Below are 21,325 nucleotides of genomic sequence, written 5' to 3' on the forward strand. Positions count from 1 at the left end.
GCTTTTTTTCACCTAGAAATAAAAACTATGAATAAATCAAAAGCCAACAGATAAATGAAACTAGAACTTTGGGAACATTAAGCACAGGGCTTGGTAAAGTTCTGGAAAACTTCTTTTGTTGTGCTGTGTCACTGGTTGCTGTGTATTTTTCCAACTACAGACCATGCTTGTGGTTCACATTCACAAAGGACTTCACTCGCTATTGGTTGCATCAGATCTGATGACCTGAGAAAACCTTGAAGGGGGCTCTCCAGTAAAGCACGTCCAGTCTTTGTAGTTGGGAAAGAACCGCTGCTTGTGACTGAAAAGGTCTAGTAGCAACACAGTTCTTGATGGCAGCTCAGCAGATGGTAATAGGTCTCACAGGCCCATGAGAATGGAGGCCATGGAATCTTTCACCACTTGGTTTGCTACTGCCCAGCAGATGTGCACAACAGACTGCTGGCAGGTGTTGAGGAAACCCATGGCTATGAGTAGGCAAGGAAAACTGAAACTCACTTATGGGGCTTGGAAGGAAAGATGGCCAGCACAACAGAAATAATAGATTCCTACTGAAGTAGAATCCATAGAAGAGACAAAAGAGAATTTCAATGAAAATATAATTACAAAACCAAAAAAAAAAAAAAAAGAAAAGGCTTAACCTTATAAACTATATCAGTGGTTAGAAAAATCAGGTAGAAGAAATACCTCCTAAGAAACCCAATGACAGATACCCTGTTGAAAAAGGCCAAGGAATACAGAGATCAGATCCAGGAGACCAAAAAGGGGGTAGAAAGAAACATGTAAAGAAGTAATAATGACATAGTCAAAGAAAACTTTTACAACTTAATAATTAACTCTTGAGGCCCTGAATATCAGTGAACAAGAAAAAAAAAAAAACCCTTTGAGACCTCTTAGAACTATGGGGAAATAGGCCTCCTGCGATGGTGGAAAGCTGGACGCAGAAACACTGCTCAGGGACACCAGTACATTGACTCTGGGGCCTCGCTGAGGCTAAAGCCTTAGTGTTTCACATGGGAACATTAAGCAGGGAGCTTGGTAAAGTTCTGGAAAACTTTTGCTGTGCTGTGTCACTGGTAGCTGAGTACCAACCTTAGAGACTTTGCGGTATTTTTTTCTTACACAGTCTACCTTAAAGACTGTAGGTACCAATATTTAAATGCCACAGACAGAAATTAATGACAAAAAATAAAAAATATGAGAAGAGAGGGTTTTGATAAGTGAGTGCACTACTATGAAAAGATATTATTACCTTTACTTATGAAATTGATACAAACATAGTATGGTCATAGCTACAAAGGAGACTCTGGGTGTTGAAACTGGATACCTGCCACTTATCAGCTGTGTGACCACAGGTAAATTATTGAACCTTAAAGTGTCTTGGGATCCTGAAAATTAATGCAATAATATAGCAAATGCTTAATAAACAACAGCAGCGCGGCTGCTACTACTACAACTGGAAGACAGCACTGTATGTAGAACTTTAATTTGGGAGTTAAAAGACTTGTGTTTCAAACTTAAGACTTTTACACTTAAGTTTTATATAGCAATACGGTAGCTAAATCCCTCTACGTGTACCTTTTTGACATCTCAAATAAGAATATCAATACCTACCTCTTTCAACATCCATCCATCTAACCATAAACATCACCTGAATACCTGCTACATATCAAGGATTATGTAGGGACTGGGATACAAAGATGAGTAAGATACAGCTCTGTGCTTGAACTGCAGATCAGTCTAGGGAGCAATACTCAGGCCTTCATCTCTTCATGGAGGCATTTCTTAGGGCTCCCTCTGCCTTAGGAGAATGAAGACAGGATATCAAAAGTCAATTATGTTTAAAGTACTATGATTTTAAGCAGAGGCAACATGTAACCTCACTAATAATTGTTAGGCAATAAAGTGACCTGTTTCTGAAATTTGATATTTTACTATTTTAGGAAAGCAGTTGGATGATTAGAAAGTCAGCCCTGTGGATGAACTGGCAGTCTTAGGGGACAGAATGAACGGCTAATCTTTCAGACAGTGTTCCTTTAAATAAACAGCTCTCAAGTCACTGTCCAAGAGAAGCTGCTATCATGTGGTCTCTTGTGAGATATGCCCATCCCCTTTTAAAGGACCCTGCCTTGGCACAAAAGGGTGTAGGGTTACAGGGAGCACGCTCTTGGTCTCTCTTCTGTTTTACCCCACTATTAAGATTTTCTCCTAAAGCTTCTTGGTATGAAAAGTGCTTCTTTTGCTCATCCATGTGAGCTGGCCATGGGAAGGGAGAGCTACTAATCTGTTAGTTAATCTAACATGGGAAGGGAGAGCTGTTAATCTGTTAGTTAACTCAGCGGCTTTAGGGTGTCTTCAATAATGCTATCAGCGGCTTTAGAGTGCTAAAAAACTGAAACACAAAATGAACAAAGAGATTCTGAGTTCACAAGAATCTCAAAGACACAATGCATGCCAGCGTGTTTTCATCTGTCACCATCAGCTGGTGCTTAGGAATTATGACTTAAAATCTTACATTTAACAAAATTATAATGACAATTTGGCATATACTTGAAGCAATATTAAGTATATTAAGACATTTGCTATCTTTAAAAATACATATTTATGCAATTATTAAAATTAAAATTCAGAATATTTTATTATATTTATATAGTACCACAATATAAAACAACTATATGCATTTTTTAAAATCAGGTATTTGGCTCATAATTGGCCTAGACTTATTACAAATTCACTTGAATGGAGGCTACAGATATCACAAAGAATGACAGATTTCAGTGTGTGAGAAATATAACAGCAAATATAGTTTAAAAAGAAATAAATCACAGAATTATCCAACAAAAAGAAATACTAACAGCTATAATATTTTAAATATTCAATCAGATAATAAATTATATTTCATATATCTTTACATTAAAACTCTACCACCAACCACAAATCATAAAATATAACTAGTACAATGTTTTGACCTAATCACATTTTAGATTCATAGTAAAAACCTACTGCTTATAGAAAATAAATTTGACAGTTTATCCAAACATTGTTACATAAGAAGTTTTAAGAAACTGTAAATAATTCTTAATACTCTCATTTTGACTCTCTGACTTCTCAAGACTATGTTGTATTTCTTTCAAACACACTTCTTGATGCTGTGCTTTCTAAGTAAAAAAAAAAAAAAGAAAAATACAATCAGCAATGGTGTTCACACCAAAGAATAAGAGTCACAATAAAAATGCACATATGAAAAGTGGGATATATTATCTTTAATTTCTAAAAGAATCAAAACATCTCATGTGTCCATTACCTATCTTGAAAGTTGGCTTTCTATTAAAAATTAATAATTAAAGCAGGCACAGGTTCTATCTTGACTGTGACATAGTTTATTGTAACACATATTTACTTAACCAATTATACACTTAACATGATTAACTTAATGAGTGGGTTTTACTTAAAACTTCACAACTAATTTCCCTTACATTTAACACATTTTCATGCCCATTTTTACTATTTTATCTGCCTAAAGATTCAAATTTTATCCCTTCAGAACAACTTTTGTTGTTGAATCTCATCTTGACAATGTGAACATTTTATTCTTAGAATCTTTAAAAAATAAAAATAATTATCAGCAGTATAAATATTCTTTGAGAAAACTTATTTAAACACCATTTTTGTAACTTCACTTGTACATATATTCTTAAGTAGATCAGTTTGCTGAAAATGCTTTAGATAAATGCAGGTTGCAAATACCATCTAGCTTCCAACCAAAATATAGGCACCTTGAAAAAGGAGATTTTTTTTTTTTTTTTTTTTTTGGTGGTACTTGGGTTCCTGGAAACCCTTCTACCTCCGGGCTACACTCCCAGACCTATTTTATATTTTTATTTGGAAACAGGGTCTCTTAAACCAGTGAGGCTGGCTTCGAACCAGCGCGATCCTCCTGTCTCCATCTCCCAAGAGCAGGAATTACAAGCGTGCGCCATCACGCCTGGCGAAAAAGGAGGTTTTTTTATGTCCTTCGCAGCAGGGCAGCAGTTGTTCAGTGGCACCTTCCAGTTTCTGAAACAACAGCGCTGGGCAGGGGAAGGGGGGTGGGTGACTGCACTGCACAGGCTCAGAGTGAATACAGTGATGCTTTATGCAGCTTCAATTACACTCCACAATATGGAGAGAAAAATGATAACCCAAACACACTTATATTGGAGTAGAATGTAGAATCAGAATGGATTTTAGAATAGTACATAGACTTCAGACACGTTTTGAGCCTCTGGAGGTTTTCCCTGTTCACTCCACCCTCACTAGAGTACTTGGGCAAAAGATACAAAAAGGGCAGGGGGTGGGTGGGGCACTGCAGAAGCTGCTGGGACACCATCAACTGAGACAGGCTCCGTGTGCTTACAACTCAGCTGGGGCTAAAGTGTGTATATAAAATACACACTTAACTGCCCACTGAACTGTCCCTGAAAAGCACTAAATACAACCCTGTTTTTCTGCTATTTCTAAATCTATGCTTAGAATTCTAGATTTTTTATTAGTGCAAAAATGATCAGATTTAATATCAGATCTCAAGCCTATTTACTTTAGTAACTTTAGTCAAATACTGGGAACATAGTAGAAAAATCTATCTCACAGTAGTTTAGTTACTTTTTATTGTTTACTTTATATTTTTTGGGAGGCTTCAATTATAAAAAGAATATAACATATACTTATAATATCAGAAACTGATGGTGAGTTTCAAAAAATGGAAATGAAGAAAAGGTCTGAGCTAAATTAAAAGTGATTGTGTGTGTGTGTGTGTGTGTGTGTGTGTGTGTGTGTGTGTGTGTTTTGCTGGGGATTGAACCCAGGGGAATTCTATCTCTGAGCTACATACCTAGCCCTATTTTTTATTCTTTATTTTAAAACAGGGTCTCGCTAAGTTGCAGGAGGCCTCACTAAGTCATGAAACTTGATAGCAATACAATTTTTCAGTGCATGCCAAAATAATTCAACTTTTGAGCCTATTACTTAAAATGTCTTCAATATTTTAGACACTTGAAAACAGTTTTCATAGAGTCTCCCACTCTTGGAAAAATAAATATCAATATTCTCTATGTCATTATCAAGTAGATATTAAGTAATTTAATCACAATTAATGCTAACTTCAAAAGTATCTTATACTATTTCAGAAATATTTAGAAAAAATATCAGAAGGCTAATTAAACACAGAAAATTTGGTATCGTCACTTCATAGCTAAGTGGGTTAAATCATTCATCTCTCAGATACAGAATTAACAATATTGAATATTACAATAAATTACATTTAAAAAAAATATTACATTCATTTATTCAAGACAGATAAAAATCTAACTCCTAATATAGTCTAAATTGTATTTATCTTTAAAAATGAAAAAGACAGGCATGTACAATGGTATGCATCTGTAATCCTAGTACTTGGGAAGCTGAGACAGGACGATCGCAGGTTCATAGCCAGTCTCGGCAACCTCATGAGGCCCTCTGTAACTTAGTGACACAGTTTCAAAATAAAAAATAAAATAGGGCTGGGGGTGCAGCTCAGATGTTGAATTCCTCAATCCTCAGTAACACACATACATACATACACACACACACACACACACACAATAGAAAAAAGAAAAATACAAACCATGAAAGAAAAAAGTATGCTTTATTTTACCTGTAACTTTTGTTAAACAGTTATTATGCAAAAACAGTCTGTGGGCAAAGGGCTTGATGAGACTTGGGGGCAATGCATTAGAAGCTCCCAAGAAAGCAGAATGAATTTGTTGACATTTATATGTTTATGCTTTATATTACTTGCTATTTTTAATATTATCATTAAAGCAATAGCCTTGATTTCCCTCAATTTGTACCTCAACTACTTAACTAAACTACCTGGTATGAATATTAAGTGCTAATTTGTTTTTCATGACAATATACAAAGATGTACTAATACTTACACTGTTCATTTTGTAAACAAGTTGGTTTTGCTCTTCATTTTTCTTTCTAAGTTCAGTTTCCAGATCTAATATTTTAGTTTGTAAAGCCTTCTCTCTAGATGACATTTTCTCTATCTCTTCAGAAACCTGTAATTTTTATTAAGAGAGAAAAATAATTAAATATGCTTTCTTTAAAATAGGATTTAAGGCCTTGACAGTGTTACACTGTACTTCGTTTCTTTTCAATCAGATATCAACTGGTACTGGGTGCGGTGAGCATGCCTGAGAGCCCAGTACTTGGGAGGCTGAATAAGGAGGATTGCAGGTGCAAAGCTAACCTCAGAAATTTAGTAAGACTGTTTCAAAATGACGAATTAAAACAGGGTTGAGGGCACAGCTCAGAGGGAAAATTCCCCTAGGTTCAATCTCTAGTACCCCGACACAAACACAAAAAGAAATCAGTTGTGTGGCTAGATGATTTAATTAAAAATATTTAAAGATAGTCTATCTTGGAAGAAGTACACACAATATATGTATACTTATCTTTTCAGCGTGAATATCTGCAAAATTAGCTGGAAATGGAAAAAAGTATACATTTTCATTGCTTTGTAACAGGTAGGCATTTCCCCCTATAAAGTATTTTTAAAACATACTAAGTTGCCATTTTTAGTAGTACATTCCCTATGATGTCTAGAGCATCATAGGGACACAGGAGGTTTTCCTTAAGTGCAGATGACGTGTACTGGAAAGAATGGAGAGGGCGATGTACAAGCTGCCTAACACACACACACACACACACACACACACACACACACACACAACAGTGGCTTTCATTCATGTCCAAAGTGGCCTCAATTTCAGTTTTCATATTTCTCTGATGGTTTAACAGAAAGTCTAGCTTAGCTGTATTCTTCAAAGATTCATATGTGTGCAAGCTTATTTGTAAGAATGTTGGGTTTGAGAGTAGATGCAGGGATTGATTTAGGACCAAGGGGCTGGTGGGACATTCTGTCCTCTAACCAAACTCCTATGGACTCTGTTCTATATTATTATAAAGTAGTTTACAAAGATATCTTCTGCCAAATACCAAGCGTGATTGTGAGGGAGAGAGGACACCAGGATCTATGGCCATAGGGAAATGGCCCTCAGGGCAAACACAGATGCCTTTGGCACTGTCCCCTCCATGTGGGCAACAGAGACAGGGCAGTGATGGTGATGGCACTCCTCGAGTGGCAGGAACTAGAGACAGCCCCACTGCAGCAGGAGAGAAAGGAGAGGGCAGTCACGTCACTCTTTTGGGAACCGGAACGCTTTGGGAAGGAATCTTAGAGCTCCTGGAATGTTCAAGGTCCACTTCAGATGAACCCAAGATAACATCTTATTTTTGAGCCAAACGTTGGTGGGGCTATGAAATCTATACTACATTTCTGCTACTAGCAGTATACTTTGTTACTTAGCTTTTATTCAATGATGTGCTTCCTGCAGTTTAACAAAAATAAAAAAATATATATGTGATACTTATAAGAGCCACATTTCAAAGATAACAGATTGTGTCTAACATTTAGGGAATTGACAATAAGCTTGAGGAAGACCATGGGTAGAAGAGAGTTTGGGGAAGCTGGGCGTAGTGGCGCACCCTTGTAATCCCAGCATTTGGGAGGCTGAGACCAGAGGATCGCGGTTTGCAGACAGCCTCAGCTACTTAGTGAGGCCCTGTTTCAAAATAAAGACTAAAAAATAGGGCAGAGGCTGTAGCTCGGAGGTCGAATGCCCTGGGTTCCATCCCCAGACCCACAAAAAAAAAAAAAAAAAAAAAAAGAAGAGAGTTTGGGGAAACAGATTATAAATTCGATTTAAAAGGTCTATGTTTGGAGGAGATGACAAATAAATAGCAGAGTCTGGATTCCAGTGGGTGGGTGGGTGGGTTCTCTGAGAGGTGGAGATATATCCCAAGAGTCATCAGGATACTGGTAATCACTTTTTAGCATCACTCATCCAACTGAGGAAATGCATCAAACCTCATATTGTGCTGATAAAAAAACTTAAGTTCAGGGAGATGACCTCCCTTGGTTCTGGGTACATGTGTCACAGCTAGAATTCAAATCCAATTCCTGCCATACTCCAAAGCTCACTTTATCGTCTTTCCAGGTTAAATTTTCAAAATTTCTGTCTGAAAGATTTACCTTTTAAGATTATCCCAAATCATTTTCCTCCCCTCCAGGCTGAGATAAGCACTCCTGTCCGACATCACGGCACCCGCACACAGGGTGACAATTGCTTGCCGGTACATTACTCTCTCCCACACCGAGAGAAAAGGCTGAGGCCACGCCTTTTCATCTTTGTCTTCTAAGCACAAGCACAGAGCCAGACACACAGGGAGGCCTGAGGTCAGGCTGAATGCTAACCTAATGGATTTAAATGGAATTTAATTCTCGCATGTATTTATTTATGCAACAAATGTTTGGAGTCATAGGAGGAACTCTAGACAAAGAAGGAGAAACTACAGAAGAGCAAATAAGGCGACCTACTGAGGAGGGTGGGAGGGGGAAAGGGAAGTTCCTTCATGTACATGATGTACATTCACAAATATCATCAATCAAGTCAATCATGGGGGGATTGGGGAAGAGCTAAATGAGTGATGTGTGCATGTATGCCTCAGGGGAAAAAAAACACAACAGCCTGTCACAAATAAAAAAATAACAGTAAATATAAAAAAGTTATTTACTTACTTATAAAAGGGACTTGAGCTAGACAGCTCACTAGATTCTGACCAAAACTAAAGTTTTTATTTGTGTGCATAGTCAACTTGGTTTTGCTTTTGAAAAGGGGGTAGGGTTACACTTTGAGAGCATTTTAATCCCTCTTAGCCCATGGCCCTGCCACATCACCACTTATCTGCTAGAGTCACTCTGGCCCAGCAATATACATCTGCTTTGCTCCAAAGGAAAAGTAAGTAAAGAACAAAAACGGAATCGCTCCCTTTGCTCTGTCATCAGGATAAAGACAATAAAGTAGGCTTGGCAATAAGAGATACTAGCTGTTTAAAAAGAGGATTCTTTGGAAACGAATTAAAATTTTCTAAATAAAGGCCATCTAAACCTTTCGTCTTCCTTCTTCTAAAGCAGCCTCCAGTTGCCTGGTCAAAGCTGCGTATTCTGCAGATTTCTCTTTAAACTTCAGATTGCTGTGCTTAAGACATTCTTCTTGGTTTGCCAACTTCTTCTCAAGCTCTTTATTCTCTGCATCCATCTGTTCCAATTTCCTTTTTACAGAAAACATATATTTTAAAATTATAGTGTGTAGGGAAAAATTTAACACCAATTTTAAGTCAATTTAATACTTACTGTTTAAGGTTTTCACACTTCAACTGAATAAGATGATTTTCCTCCTCCAGAGAAAGCTCTGTTAGAAGACTATGATTTCCATCAACCTAAAAGAAAAAAAAAAAAAAAAACGAACTATGTTTTCTTGATTATTTTCTTTATAATCAACTTCCAAAGAAATTTATATTATTTAACTGTTAGAACAGCCATACAAAACATATCATTATTACTTCTACATAGAAAAAAACCCAACATGTTATTTTATTAAAATATAATTACTTAAATTCCTGGTTAAGTAAAAAAAAAAAGAAAAGAAAAGAAAAAAATAAACAAATAAACTCTGCTATGTTGGAAAATCATCACTAAACATTTTTCTGAGTGATGGAAATTAAAATATTCTGAACAAGTACTTTATTAATAAAGAACACTTACTAAATTAAAATATAAATAATTTAAACAGTATCAATCTATTGTTGAATACTTGATTTCTCATAGTTTTATGTTTCAAATATTTAGCACTACTGATTGATAATTTAATATCTGTGACATTGTAATAATAAGCAAAACCTATTCTGACAAGCTAAGACACACAGGCCCATATCAAGACAGAATATTCTTCCTATTGCTTCAAAGGCTAATTTAAATAGTTTTAAAAGCTGTAATAATGATGATTATAATAAAGCTTTTCCTCATAATTTAAACTAATAATTTAGGTTAAATGTACATAATTTGACAGTTTCCTAGAACAATCTCTTCTCAGAAATTTAAATTCAGCAAATGTTGCCTGCATGTTTTGAAAAACAGGATGTGCTTCAAAATGAAAATACAGATTTTATTTGGAAGACAAAATGAATCTTTTCTAAACCTGTCTTGCAAGTCAAGAAAAAGGCTTGCCACCATCCTTGGGCATGCTTCTTTGAAAAAATTTAATTCATTCATAAATGTCCGAGTGCTTTCTGTGTGCTAGGCACTGAGATAGGAGATGGCTATGTAGTAATCAATAAGACTTGATCCCCATATTTTGAAAACAAGGATCAAAAATAATCCCAATAAACATGATCCAAAATTCTAACTAAAATACATTCTAATTCTCTAAGGAAAGTTACAATAATTTACCTTATCCTGACATCAAGAAACAAACACATAAGGCACTGCTTTGCCCCTTCTCTCATGCTATTACCATGCTCTCCAATGTCTAAATTGAGATTGGCATAAATAACCTTAATTAGCTATTTTAATTACCAATTTGTCACCATGATCAACTAAAAGAACAGCTTGCAAAATAGTATTACAGTATCTGTATGAAAATGATGTTTCCTTAACTGATGCAGAAAAAAATTAAAAAATAAAATAAAATCAAGCCCTGACACGAGTGCCCTCAACTGGTGAGGTCATTACAAGCGTTCCCTTTACACATGTTGAAAACTCTGAACGATGCTGGACACCTGGCCCTGAAGCTCCCTAATGGTGCGGGCCTGGTCTGCACATTTCGCCTTCCAGCACTGCAGGCTCTCCTGACACTCCTGAAGCCTCCGCTCGGCCGCCGTCAAGGAATCATGGACACGCTCTACCTCCTTCAGATGAGACTCCATCTGGCCTCTCATCTGAGTTGTGACATTAGGGGAAATAAGTGCAAAAATCAAACATTCAGCATTAGTGTGCTTACTAACTCAAATCCTACATTTGCTTATTAAAGAATAAGTGTTTTAGTTAGAATGGTTTTACACAATATTATTTAACCAAATAAACATAAACATAATTTAGACTCTGCCACCTAAGAACACGCAACTGAAAAGTGAGCTGGCCCTGAATTCATTCTCAAAGGTTGTTAAACAAACAAACCTATTTTAAAAAGCAATCTCTTTGAATTGTGTCATTATACAAATATTGATATGATTATTAAAAAGCTGATATGCTAGTTTTCTACTGCCCACCATTAGCTCTAAAGTAATCGTCACTTTCAGACAACCTTATAGCTCAGATGTTTAACTAAATCAGAGTGGGCCCGTTTCACTCATCTTGGCCCAATCAGTGGTTTACTGCATACTGTTTCAAGATAACTAATATCATTAGTTGCTAGTTATCTGTTTTTGATCATTGTTACAAGGACAAGTGTTTAATTTCTTCTACATTAACCTCCTTGCTTGCTATAGTTCCTCAGTGCAGCACTTTCTGGGACATGGGACATGAAGTAAGCATAAGAAATGCTTGTACTGCTGATTTAAAAAAAAAAAAAAAGAATCCAGATGTGGCATTTAGCATGTTGACAACTTGGAAAGCCAAAAGTGAGACTCTATGCTGGAGTCAGGAAATACCTATGGCTTCTATGCAGCACCAGGCACTCTTGATCACTGAAGATAAAACCAGAACAAAGCATACCTCTGTGTCCCCAAAATATCTAGGAGCCCATGAGAAAAACAGGAGACTTAAGCAGTAGAAAATAAAACAAAAGAATCTCATTAAAAATGTTTTTATGCTTCTGGTTATAGACCAGTAAGTAAACACTGTGACCTCACAGTAGCTGGAAAACACAGGCTCCTGCCCCTTTTGCCTTATGAACAGGCTTTTTAAAAGGTTTCTTATTCAGCTATCAAGCAAAAAAGAAGACATTTGCATTGCAATGTCTCACAGGAGACCAAAAGACATGGCATGGTGTCTTCTCTGGTCTGCTAAAAATAGGTGAAAAATAATTCCAAAGAAGTAGTGACTTAGCCAGGCATGGTGATACACGCTTGCAATCCCAGGACTTGGGAGGATCACAGGTTCGTGGCCAGACTCAACTACTTAGTGAAGCCCTCTCCTGTTTCAAAAGAATAAAAATAGGGCTGGAAGTATAGTCCAGAGGTAGAATGTTCCCGGGTTCAATTCTAGTACCACAAAAAAAAAAAAAAAAAGTAGTAAGTTGCACTTTCAATGAGCTACTATCCAATCTCTTTCTAATGAGCAGTGTGCCTGCTCTGACAGACCTCTTCACAGTGGTGCCTCACTGTGGCTTCTCAATCCCAAGATATGGGAACAACCCAGGGACAGTCCCCTTCTGATGCTCAGTCAGACATGACCATCGACATCCATGACCTCCCTAACCAGAAGTCAGCCCCTGATGACTTGCACTGCTCCCCTACCAAAGCAACAAGAGACTCCAAAAAGGGATACAGTTTCATTTAGAAGCTTAGAAATATTCACAAAAACATCATCACTTGCCAACATTGGCCTTCCTGTCATTCTGTTGCAATACAGTGAATGAAATGAAATGATATTTTAAGGTATCATTTTTCTTCCAAAAATGCATTTAGCAGGGGTTATTTACTTTTCAATATTTTAGATACAAAATATTGACAACCAGAAAATAAAATTGTAAGATTAGTTTGCATTTTATAGCTGATGAATCACAATAATAAGTTTTTAAAGTTAAATATTCTCATATGTCAGAAAAATTAAGAATTTATGCTACTTCTGAAATATTAAAGAAAAGTAAAAAAAAAATATTCACAAAAACAAATATTTCAAGCCTGGAAGAAACATTATTTCCTCTAGGGGGAAAGAACTCCTACAGAGCTTGAGAACAGATCATTCTTAGTTATGAACTAGAGAAAATAACCAAACTGAAAGAATTTGTCTAACACTCATGAAGTGAAAAAAACCATAAACATTATTTTATTATATGAAATTTCAAACTTACCTTCTCTAACTTTTTATTTTTATTTTTTGTTATTAGATTCTTTTCATGTAGCAAATTTTTACATCTGCTTTTCACCATTTTGGCTGCTTCTTGCAACTTTTGTACCTAAAAATAAAATATATTACTAAAGTTACCATGTATTATTGTATCATTAAGACAATATAACATAAAAAGTAAAATTTTGAATTTTCATTTTAAATTAATCATTTCCCTATCAATACTTTCAGTGTGTTTATCAAATGTTATTTCTCCTTTTAGTATGGAATCATCAATGCTCTACTCTAATCTTCAATTCTTTTAAGATATACCTATCTTTTTCCACCAATACTTCTACTTGAGCTGTGAAGACTACAGAGGTCTCCATTTGTTGGTAATTAAGATCTGGTCCACACAAGCTTTCATTCTATTTATTTCATTACCACTAAATGAAAATCTGCTCAAAAACTATGTACATACTTTATAAAAAGCCCCAGCAACTTGAATAGGTAATTTAGCCAGTTGTAGTATTCTTTCTGAGGGATTAAGCCTGAACAACCAAATGGAAGATTCAGGTGATTTTATTTATTTATTTATTTATTTATTTATTTATTTATTTATTTATTTATTGGTGGTACTGGGGTTCCTGGAAACCCTTCTACCTCTGGGCTACACTCCCAGACCTATTTTATATTTTTTATTTGGAAACAGGGTCTCTTAAGCCAGCGAGGCTGGCTTCGAACCTGTGTGATACTCCTGTCTCCGCCTCCCAAGCGCAGGGACTACAAGCGTGCGCCACCACGTCCGGCTCAGATGATGTTCTTAATAACAAATCCACTGTCACTCATTCTTATTGCCTACCTAGAATATTCTAACTGGATATCTCAATTCCATTTACCATCTAATCCATCCAGATGCAGCTCCCTCCTACTTCCTATATTTTGCTCCACCTTAAGCTTTTACTACCGTCTCTCCATGTCTGTGTGTATGTGTGCTCATGTGCACATGTGTTGTGTGCACATACATGCTGTAGATCAAACCTAGGACACTGTGCATGCTATGAAAGCACTCTGTCACTGAGCAAACCCCCATCTGTCATTACCATCTTTCTTTCTTTCTTTCTTTCTTTCTTTCTTTCTTTCTTTCTTTCTTTCTTTCTTTCTTTCTTATTTTTTGTGGTAACAGAGATTGAACCCTTGAGGCATTCTACCTCCAAGCTATACCCCCAGCCTTTTTCCCCCCTTTATTTTGAAACAGGAAGAGCCTCATTTAGTAGCTGAGGCTGGCCACAAACCTGTGATTCTCCTCCCTCAGTCTCCCAAGTACTGGGATTACAAGCATGTACCACCATGCTCAGCACTATTCTTTAATTCAAATTCTTTCAATAAAATAAAAATTTTTGACTTCTTTGTTTCAAATACTGTAAGTATCTGCATAAGTCTCATCCTTCCTATAAAGTTTTTCTTGAATACTGCGTGTCCAAACCATAAAGCTATGTCATTCATGTGAACAAATTTAAGTGATATTTTATTAGGAAAAAGGGAGTACTGTGCTTTAATGACTTAGAAGGGAGTCATTATTATAAATCAGTACCATTAAATATATGATGACAAATAAATATAGCCAAGATTAATAAAAATATACATTTAGATTCACATAACACGTATGTAATTTTAAATCTACTTTGAGGAATAAGCAGTATATTTACAGGCAGCGTTTGAATCAGGAACTGGAAAAATCATCTATTAATGAAGGCATTTGGGGCCTTAAGACAGTTTGGGATATACTAAATTATATCATAAGCTAATAGAACCACCTTTTCAGTTCTGTACACTTATATCACAGATAAATACTGTTTTAAATTGCTTATTAATTTTAGCAAACATTAAAATAAATGTAGTGCTCACCTGGGCTTTATACACTTCTATAAGATTTTTCTGTTCTTTTTCCACTTCCTGTAATTCTGAGAGCTGATTTTCAACAGAAATAACTTTGTCCTTCAGAGCAGCAAGTGTACTCTAGAAAGGGATATATAATGGACCTTAGAATCTGTTAAGATACGCTTACCCCAGTGTTGCAGAATAATAAAAGCATAACTCATTTATCAACAAAGTCAACAAAATTATTAGTAGTAGTATATACAATGCCGTCTAAAATTTAGAAATTTTGAAAAGTTAGTAATACTTATGAACGAATTTAGACTTATATCTATGTAAGTCTGAATTTTAAAAAAAAACATTTAAACAAACAAAAACTCTCCTGCGAAAAAAGAACTTTAAAAATTTAACACTTTAAATTTTAACCAAAAGTTTAACATTTGAGGGGATATAACTAAATTAATGTAAAACTTATATTGAAAGAATAAATAGAAAAGATCAATATGACTTTGAAATGAATAAGTGTTTAACATCAGTACTTACTAGATAGTAAGATGCATTAAGAATTAAAATTATTGATATAATGTAAGTATGTAGGAATAGTGGGAAAAACAAAATAAAAAACACAAAAATCACATTTAGCATATGATAAAGGTTAGATATTTAAATTAATAGTGAAAACATAGGTCAGTAAGTAAATGACAAAAGATACTGCTATTAGGAAAAAAATAGGCCAACTACCTGCTTCAACCCAATACTAAAGAAGCATCAAATGAATTAAGGATTAAAGGTGGTTGTTGTTGTTGTTGTTATTGTTGTTGTTGTTTGTGGTTCTGGGGATGGAACCCAGAGGTTTCTACTTTCAGGCTATACTCCCAGACCTATTTTCTATTTTATTTGGAAACAGGGTGTTACTAAGTTGCAGAGAGCCTCACTAAGTAGCTGAGGCTGGCTTCGAACTTGTGTGATCCTCCTGTCTCAGCCTCCCAAGTACTGGAATTACAAGCATTGGTCACCACACCTGGCTAGGATTAAAGTTTTTTAAAAACCCAATTTCAAATTATTTTCATCCAGGCGTGGTAGTACATGCTTGTAATCCCAGTACTTGAGGCTAAAACAGGAGGACCACAGGTTCTTGGCCAGCCTCAGCTACTTACTGAGGCCCTCCGCAACTTAGTGAGACTGTTTCAAAATTAAGAATAAAAAAATAGGGCTGGGTTGTAGCTTGGAGGTAGAATGCCCCTGGGTTCAACCCCTAGTTCCACAAAAAGTAAAATAAAATCAAATATTTTTCAAAGATAATCCAGGCAAAACTGTATTTGATTTTAGAACAGCATAAAATCAAAGATATGTAGAACTGTAAGGATCTCATTTTTGTCTGTCTACCCTCTAGTATAGAAGGAACCCTATAGACACAAGACAATAAAAAGCGGTAAAATGTATTACATAAGAGCAGGTCTTGTGCTGGAGGACTAACCACATTTGCTTATCTCTTTTCTTTCCAAACACCAAGATAATATAAAGAAATAATAATGTTTATAAGTCCACTTAATTAAGAAACAGATCATGAGTCATCAAAAATATTTTTTGATGCTTCTGGAAAACTGATGACAGAATAATGAAGCAGAACATTTGTGTGTGTGTGTGTGTGTGTGTGTGTGTGTGTGTGTGGTATTGGGAATAGAACCCAAGGGCGTTCGACCTCTGAGCTACACCTCCAGTCTGATTTTTTATTCTTTATTTTGAAACAGGGTCTCACTAAGTTGCAGAGTGCCTCACTAAGTAGCTGAGGTTATCCGCAAACCTTGATCCTCCTATCTCAGCCTCCCAAATGCTGGGATTACAAGTGTGCGCCACTACACCAGGCTGAAATGGTTTTAGATAAGAAGGAAGTTCATGCATCTGCAAAATCTAGAGGGTTAAGGCTGAAGGCAAGAGCGAAATCTGGGGTTGAAAAGAATTAAGAGTGGAGGAATTAGTTCAGTCTTGTTACACTCAAGGCAGAACACCAGGGCCTAGATGTTTATTCCCAAAAAATAAAAACATGGAAAGTCCTTCATTTAAAAAAAATGGAATTATCTGTCTAGGAAGAGCTAGAACAGAACAATAGTGTCGTTGACCCAGAGGAAAATGCCCATGGGTTGTGTTATTTTTCAGGGGTCACCAGGGAAACTGCTAGCTCTTCAACAGCTGAGAAAATGAAGTAGCACCTACCAAGTGACAAGGACCATTCACATATCCAGCTTGGTTTTCAGTTGCCTTATTTTCTTAACTGTCACCAGACATGAAAAAGAAAGACCTCAGTGTTTTGTTCAGTTAAAAAAAACAAAATAGCCGGGCGTGGTGGCGCACGCTTGTAATCCCCGCGCTTGGGAGGCTGAGACAGGAGGATTGCGCAGGTTCGAAGCCAGCCGCGCGCGCTGGCTTAGGAGACCCTGTTTCCAAATACAAATGTAAAAATAGGTCTGGGAGTGTAGCCCAGAAGTAGAAGGGCGTCCAGGAACCCCAGTACCACCAAAAAATAAATAAATAAATAAATAAAAAATAAATAAAAATTGGGAAAAAATAAATAAATTGGGAAACAAAAAATAAAACAATTCTTATAGGTGTCTTTAGATATTTGATGATGGGAGACTCAGAGAACACTATTAAAATAAGGTTTTGAGCCAGGGACCATGATGCTCACCTATAGCCCCATCTACTAGAAACTGAGGCAGGAGGATCACTTAAGCCCAGGAGTTCAAGACCAGTCTGGGCAAGAGAGAGAGACTCCCTTAAAAAAAAAAATCCTAAGATTACATGATAAAAAAAACATGGAAATCTCCAAAAAGTTAAACAAAAGCCAGAGTTTGTAAACAGTATATAAACCCAGTAGGGCCAACAAATCAACAGTACAATCAGCAGTACATTCAGAAAGAGACTCAAGAAGATGGAAACGGGAAATGAGATTGATTATATTATCAAATAAATAATAATAGAATTTTCCAGAGGAAAAAAAATGGGTCTTTGTACTTACAAGGTCTGCACAGTACTCATCAATGGAGACAAGAAAACCACAAATGTGTGCAAAACTTCTAAACACCAAAGATAAATTGAAAACTTCAAGATAAATTAAAAATATCACTACCAAGGAATCAGAATCAAGACTACCAACAGATTTTCTCTGCCAGCAACAAAATAATCATTTTTTTTATTGCTAGAAAAGAAAAGAGAAAAGTGGACAAGTCTCTGAGACAATATCCCTCTCACTCTAGGGAGCTAAACTCAGGTGAAGTCATCAACCAGAATGAGGACAGAATGAATGCATTTTTAGGCATGTGAAAACTTACGTTCATTTTCATTTTCTCTTTTATAAAGGAAAGATATTTTTAAGGTATATAAAATGAGGAATAAAAAGAAAGACCAACATGGGTTCCAGGGAACAGTAGGCTCAGAATAGCAGCCAAAGGAAGTTCCAGTCTGGAGACCCGCCCATTCATACTGAAACAGAAAACATCTACGGAAAACAGGTTCTACAAGAGAACAGAAATATGAGAGTTTAGAAAAAAACAACAAGCCTATCATAAGGTCAAAGAGTAGCCTGAGCACAGTATTCGAAACCGCCAGGAAAAATTAAAAAGCTGAAAAGAAAAAAAATGGCAAAGATTATTTGTGTAATGAAGAAACTATGTCACAGTCACTGCTGTCAGTGTTTAGGGAAAAAAAAGAATAAATCCACAAAAAACAGCACTTACGGTTATAGAATAATCTGTCAATGTTAACAGCAACTGGTAACATAAAAATAATTGAAAAATCAAAGTAGGGTAGGAAGAAGAGATAAAGAGGGGAAAACCAGATATCTGTATCCTTATTTTACAAAACATGAAGATAAGGCACATAATCTATTTCAGGCTTGCTCCCCTTAAGAGTACTGGTAAGCAGGGGAATGATGCCAGTTTAACAAGCACTTTTGCTCCAGTGCAAGTTTTTTTTCCAACCCTGTAATGGTTTACACCATCAAAAAAAATCACTGGCGTGCTTGTAATCCCGGTACTTGGGAGGCTGAGACAGGAGTGTCTCAGGTTCGTGGCCAGCCTTTGCAATTTAGTGAGACTTTAGTTCAAAATAAAGAATTAAAAATAGGGCTGGGTTATAGCTCAGAGGAAGAATACCCCTGAGTTCAATCCCCAGTACTGGGGGAAAAAAAAACTTCTACAATAGAAAGTGCATAAACACAAGCACACAAGCACAGAGAAGTACACTGTACATAAAGCCGATATTCCCCATCTTCTCCTTCTTTCTTTGGCTATGGGCCCTTTTCTAGAAGTGTTTATTGTATACTGTCTTTATGTTACAAATTAAGCCCATAAGCCGGGCGTGGTGAGGCACACTTGTAATCCCCACGCTTTGGAGGCTGAGACAGGAGGATCGCACAGGTTTGAAGCCAGCCTCAGTTACTTAGTGAGGCTCTCAGCAACTTAGTGAGACCCTGTTTCCAAATAAAATATAAAATAGGTCTGGAAGTATAGCCTGGAGGTAGAAAGCCCCTGGGTTCCGCCCCCAGTACCACCAAATAAATAAATAAATAAATAAATAAATAAGCCTATAACAATCTTTCTTTTAACTTCTTCCACCATCACTTAGAAAAAATAAAAGATAAAATTTATGTTAACTATAGTGCTGCTTAATTAGAAATTGAATGTGTCTTTTAGTTGTCATAGTATTTATGATCATTTTTGTTAGTGTCTTGCAAATTAGAAAGTCGATACAAGTAACTAAATTTGATAAATCAAAATATAGTGTTATATGTGTATGGTTTTTAATGCAGATAACCATCAGGGGGAAAAAAGTAGAAACTGTTCAGAGATTTAAAACTAGCTCCTGTGAACTAGACACTTCACAAAAGAAGAAATTCAAATGGCCAAAAAATGCATGAAGAAATGCTCAACATCATTGGCAATCAGAGAGAAGCAAATCAAAACTACCCTGAGATTTTACCTAACTCCAACTAGAATGGCAATCATTCAAACACAAACAGCAACAGATGATGGCGAGGATGTGGAGAAGTGGGAACTCTAAAATATTGTTGGTGGGATTGCAAATCAGTGCAACCACTTTGGAAAACAGTATGGAGAATCCTCAGAAGAATGGGAACAAATCTACCATTTGATCCAGCAATACCACTTCTGGGTATCTACCCAAAAGATAGGAAACCAAACTACCAAACTAATGCATGTGTATCTACATTCATAGCTGCAGAACTCACCATAGCCAAACTATGGAACCAGCCAAGATATCCATCAACAGATGAATGGATTACAAAACTGTGGGATATGTACACAATGGAATTTTACTCAGCCATTAAAAAAAAAAAACTCAATTACATCATTTTCAGGGAAATGGATGGAACTGGAGGACATTATGCTAAGTGAAATTAGTTAGTCACAAAAAATAAGAAATCGGATGCTTTCCCTAATATGTGAAAGCTAAGGAGAAATGGGTCATAGAAGGAACTCTAGATGTAAAAGGAAATCCTATAGAGGAGCAAACAAGACAACCTAAATGAGGGGATGGGAGGGATGGGAGGGTGAAAATTCTCTAAAACACGCAATGTACTTAAACATAGTGAAGTCAACCACTAAGCCAAGCAAGGGAAGGAGGGATGGGAAGGGAATGGGGTGGGAATTGGGTAGGGGTTAAATCGGTGATATATACATGTATGTACCCACAAGTTTTTTTTACCCTAATATGATGTATGAATATAGTGTACCAATAAAAAATTAAAATAAATAAATAAATAAAACTAGCTCCTCAAAGAACTGTAGGTTAAAACCGCCAATACCATTATACCTGTCAAGTCAGTAAAAGTTATAAACAACAGGTTAAAAGTATAGCAAGGCATATCAAGAACTTTAAAAATGTTCATTTTTTTACCCAATATATAGGAATCTAAACTACAGAAAATAAACAAACCGTTGTGTCCAAAAGAGCTCATCAGAGTATGATCTCCAAATGTTAAAACAAAACAAAACAAAAATACCTGGGAACAATTTGAATGTATAACATAAAAGAAACAGTTAAGTCAATTACTTCTAAAGAAAATATATTACAGAGAAATTACAAAGGATACTTATTATGATGATTTTATATTATACTGTACTGTAATATATTTTTTCACTTTAAGGTTAACAAAACAAGACATTTTAGTAAAAACTATAAAATAAAAACGAATGTTACAAAATGTGTTATCTCTGAATCAATGTTTATTTTGTTCTTTCCCTTCTATATTTCTATAGTTTCTAAGTTGACTGTAATACATATGCATTCTTCACTCAAAAGATAATACTTAATAATAGACAGACGTCAGAGAAACTATGTACACTTAAAAACTGGAATTCTCGCCCGGCGTGGTGGCACACGCTTGTAATCCCCGCGCTTGGAAGGCGGAGACAGGAGGATCGCGCAGGTTCAAAGCCAGCCGTGCTGGCCTAGAGACCCTGTTTCCAAATATAAAAGTATAAAATAGGTCTGGGAGTGTAGCCCTAAGGTAGAAGGGCT

The 21,325-nt window shown here is 36.1% G+C and overlaps 1 protein-coding gene across 3 annotated transcripts in view; it reads right to left on the bottom strand.

The window, feature by feature from the left end:
* Positions 1–3,029: 3,029 nt before the first annotated feature.
* Positions 3,030–21,325, bottom strand: part of ODF2L (outer dense fiber of sperm tails 2 like) — a gene marked incomplete at both ends in the record, with an annotated part of 45,499 nt that continues 27,203 nt past the window's right edge. For 2 of the 3 annotated variants that reach the window (XM_080690570.1, XM_080690569.1), the window contains 6 exons: positions 3,030–3,158; positions 5,955–6,080; positions 9,033–9,195; positions 9,278–9,363; positions 12,936–13,040; positions 14,819–14,929. In XM_080690570.1, coding sequence (XP_080546696.1) covers positions 3,030–3,158; positions 5,955–6,080; positions 9,033–9,195; positions 9,278–9,363; positions 12,936–13,040; positions 14,819–14,929 — 720 coding nt within the window. Of the gene's footprint in view, positions 3,159–5,954; positions 6,081–9,032; positions 9,196–9,277; positions 9,364–10,701; positions 10,861–12,935; positions 13,041–14,818; positions 14,930–21,325 lie in introns of all 3 variants that reach the window. The other variant, XM_080690568.1, reaches the window with a different exon arrangement.

The sequence above is a fragment of the Muscardinus avellanarius genome (genome assembly GCF_963383645.1).
Source record: "Muscardinus avellanarius genome assembly, chromosome: 3".
Taxonomy (NCBI): Eukaryota; Metazoa; Chordata; class Mammalia; order Rodentia; family Gliridae; genus Muscardinus; species Muscardinus avellanarius.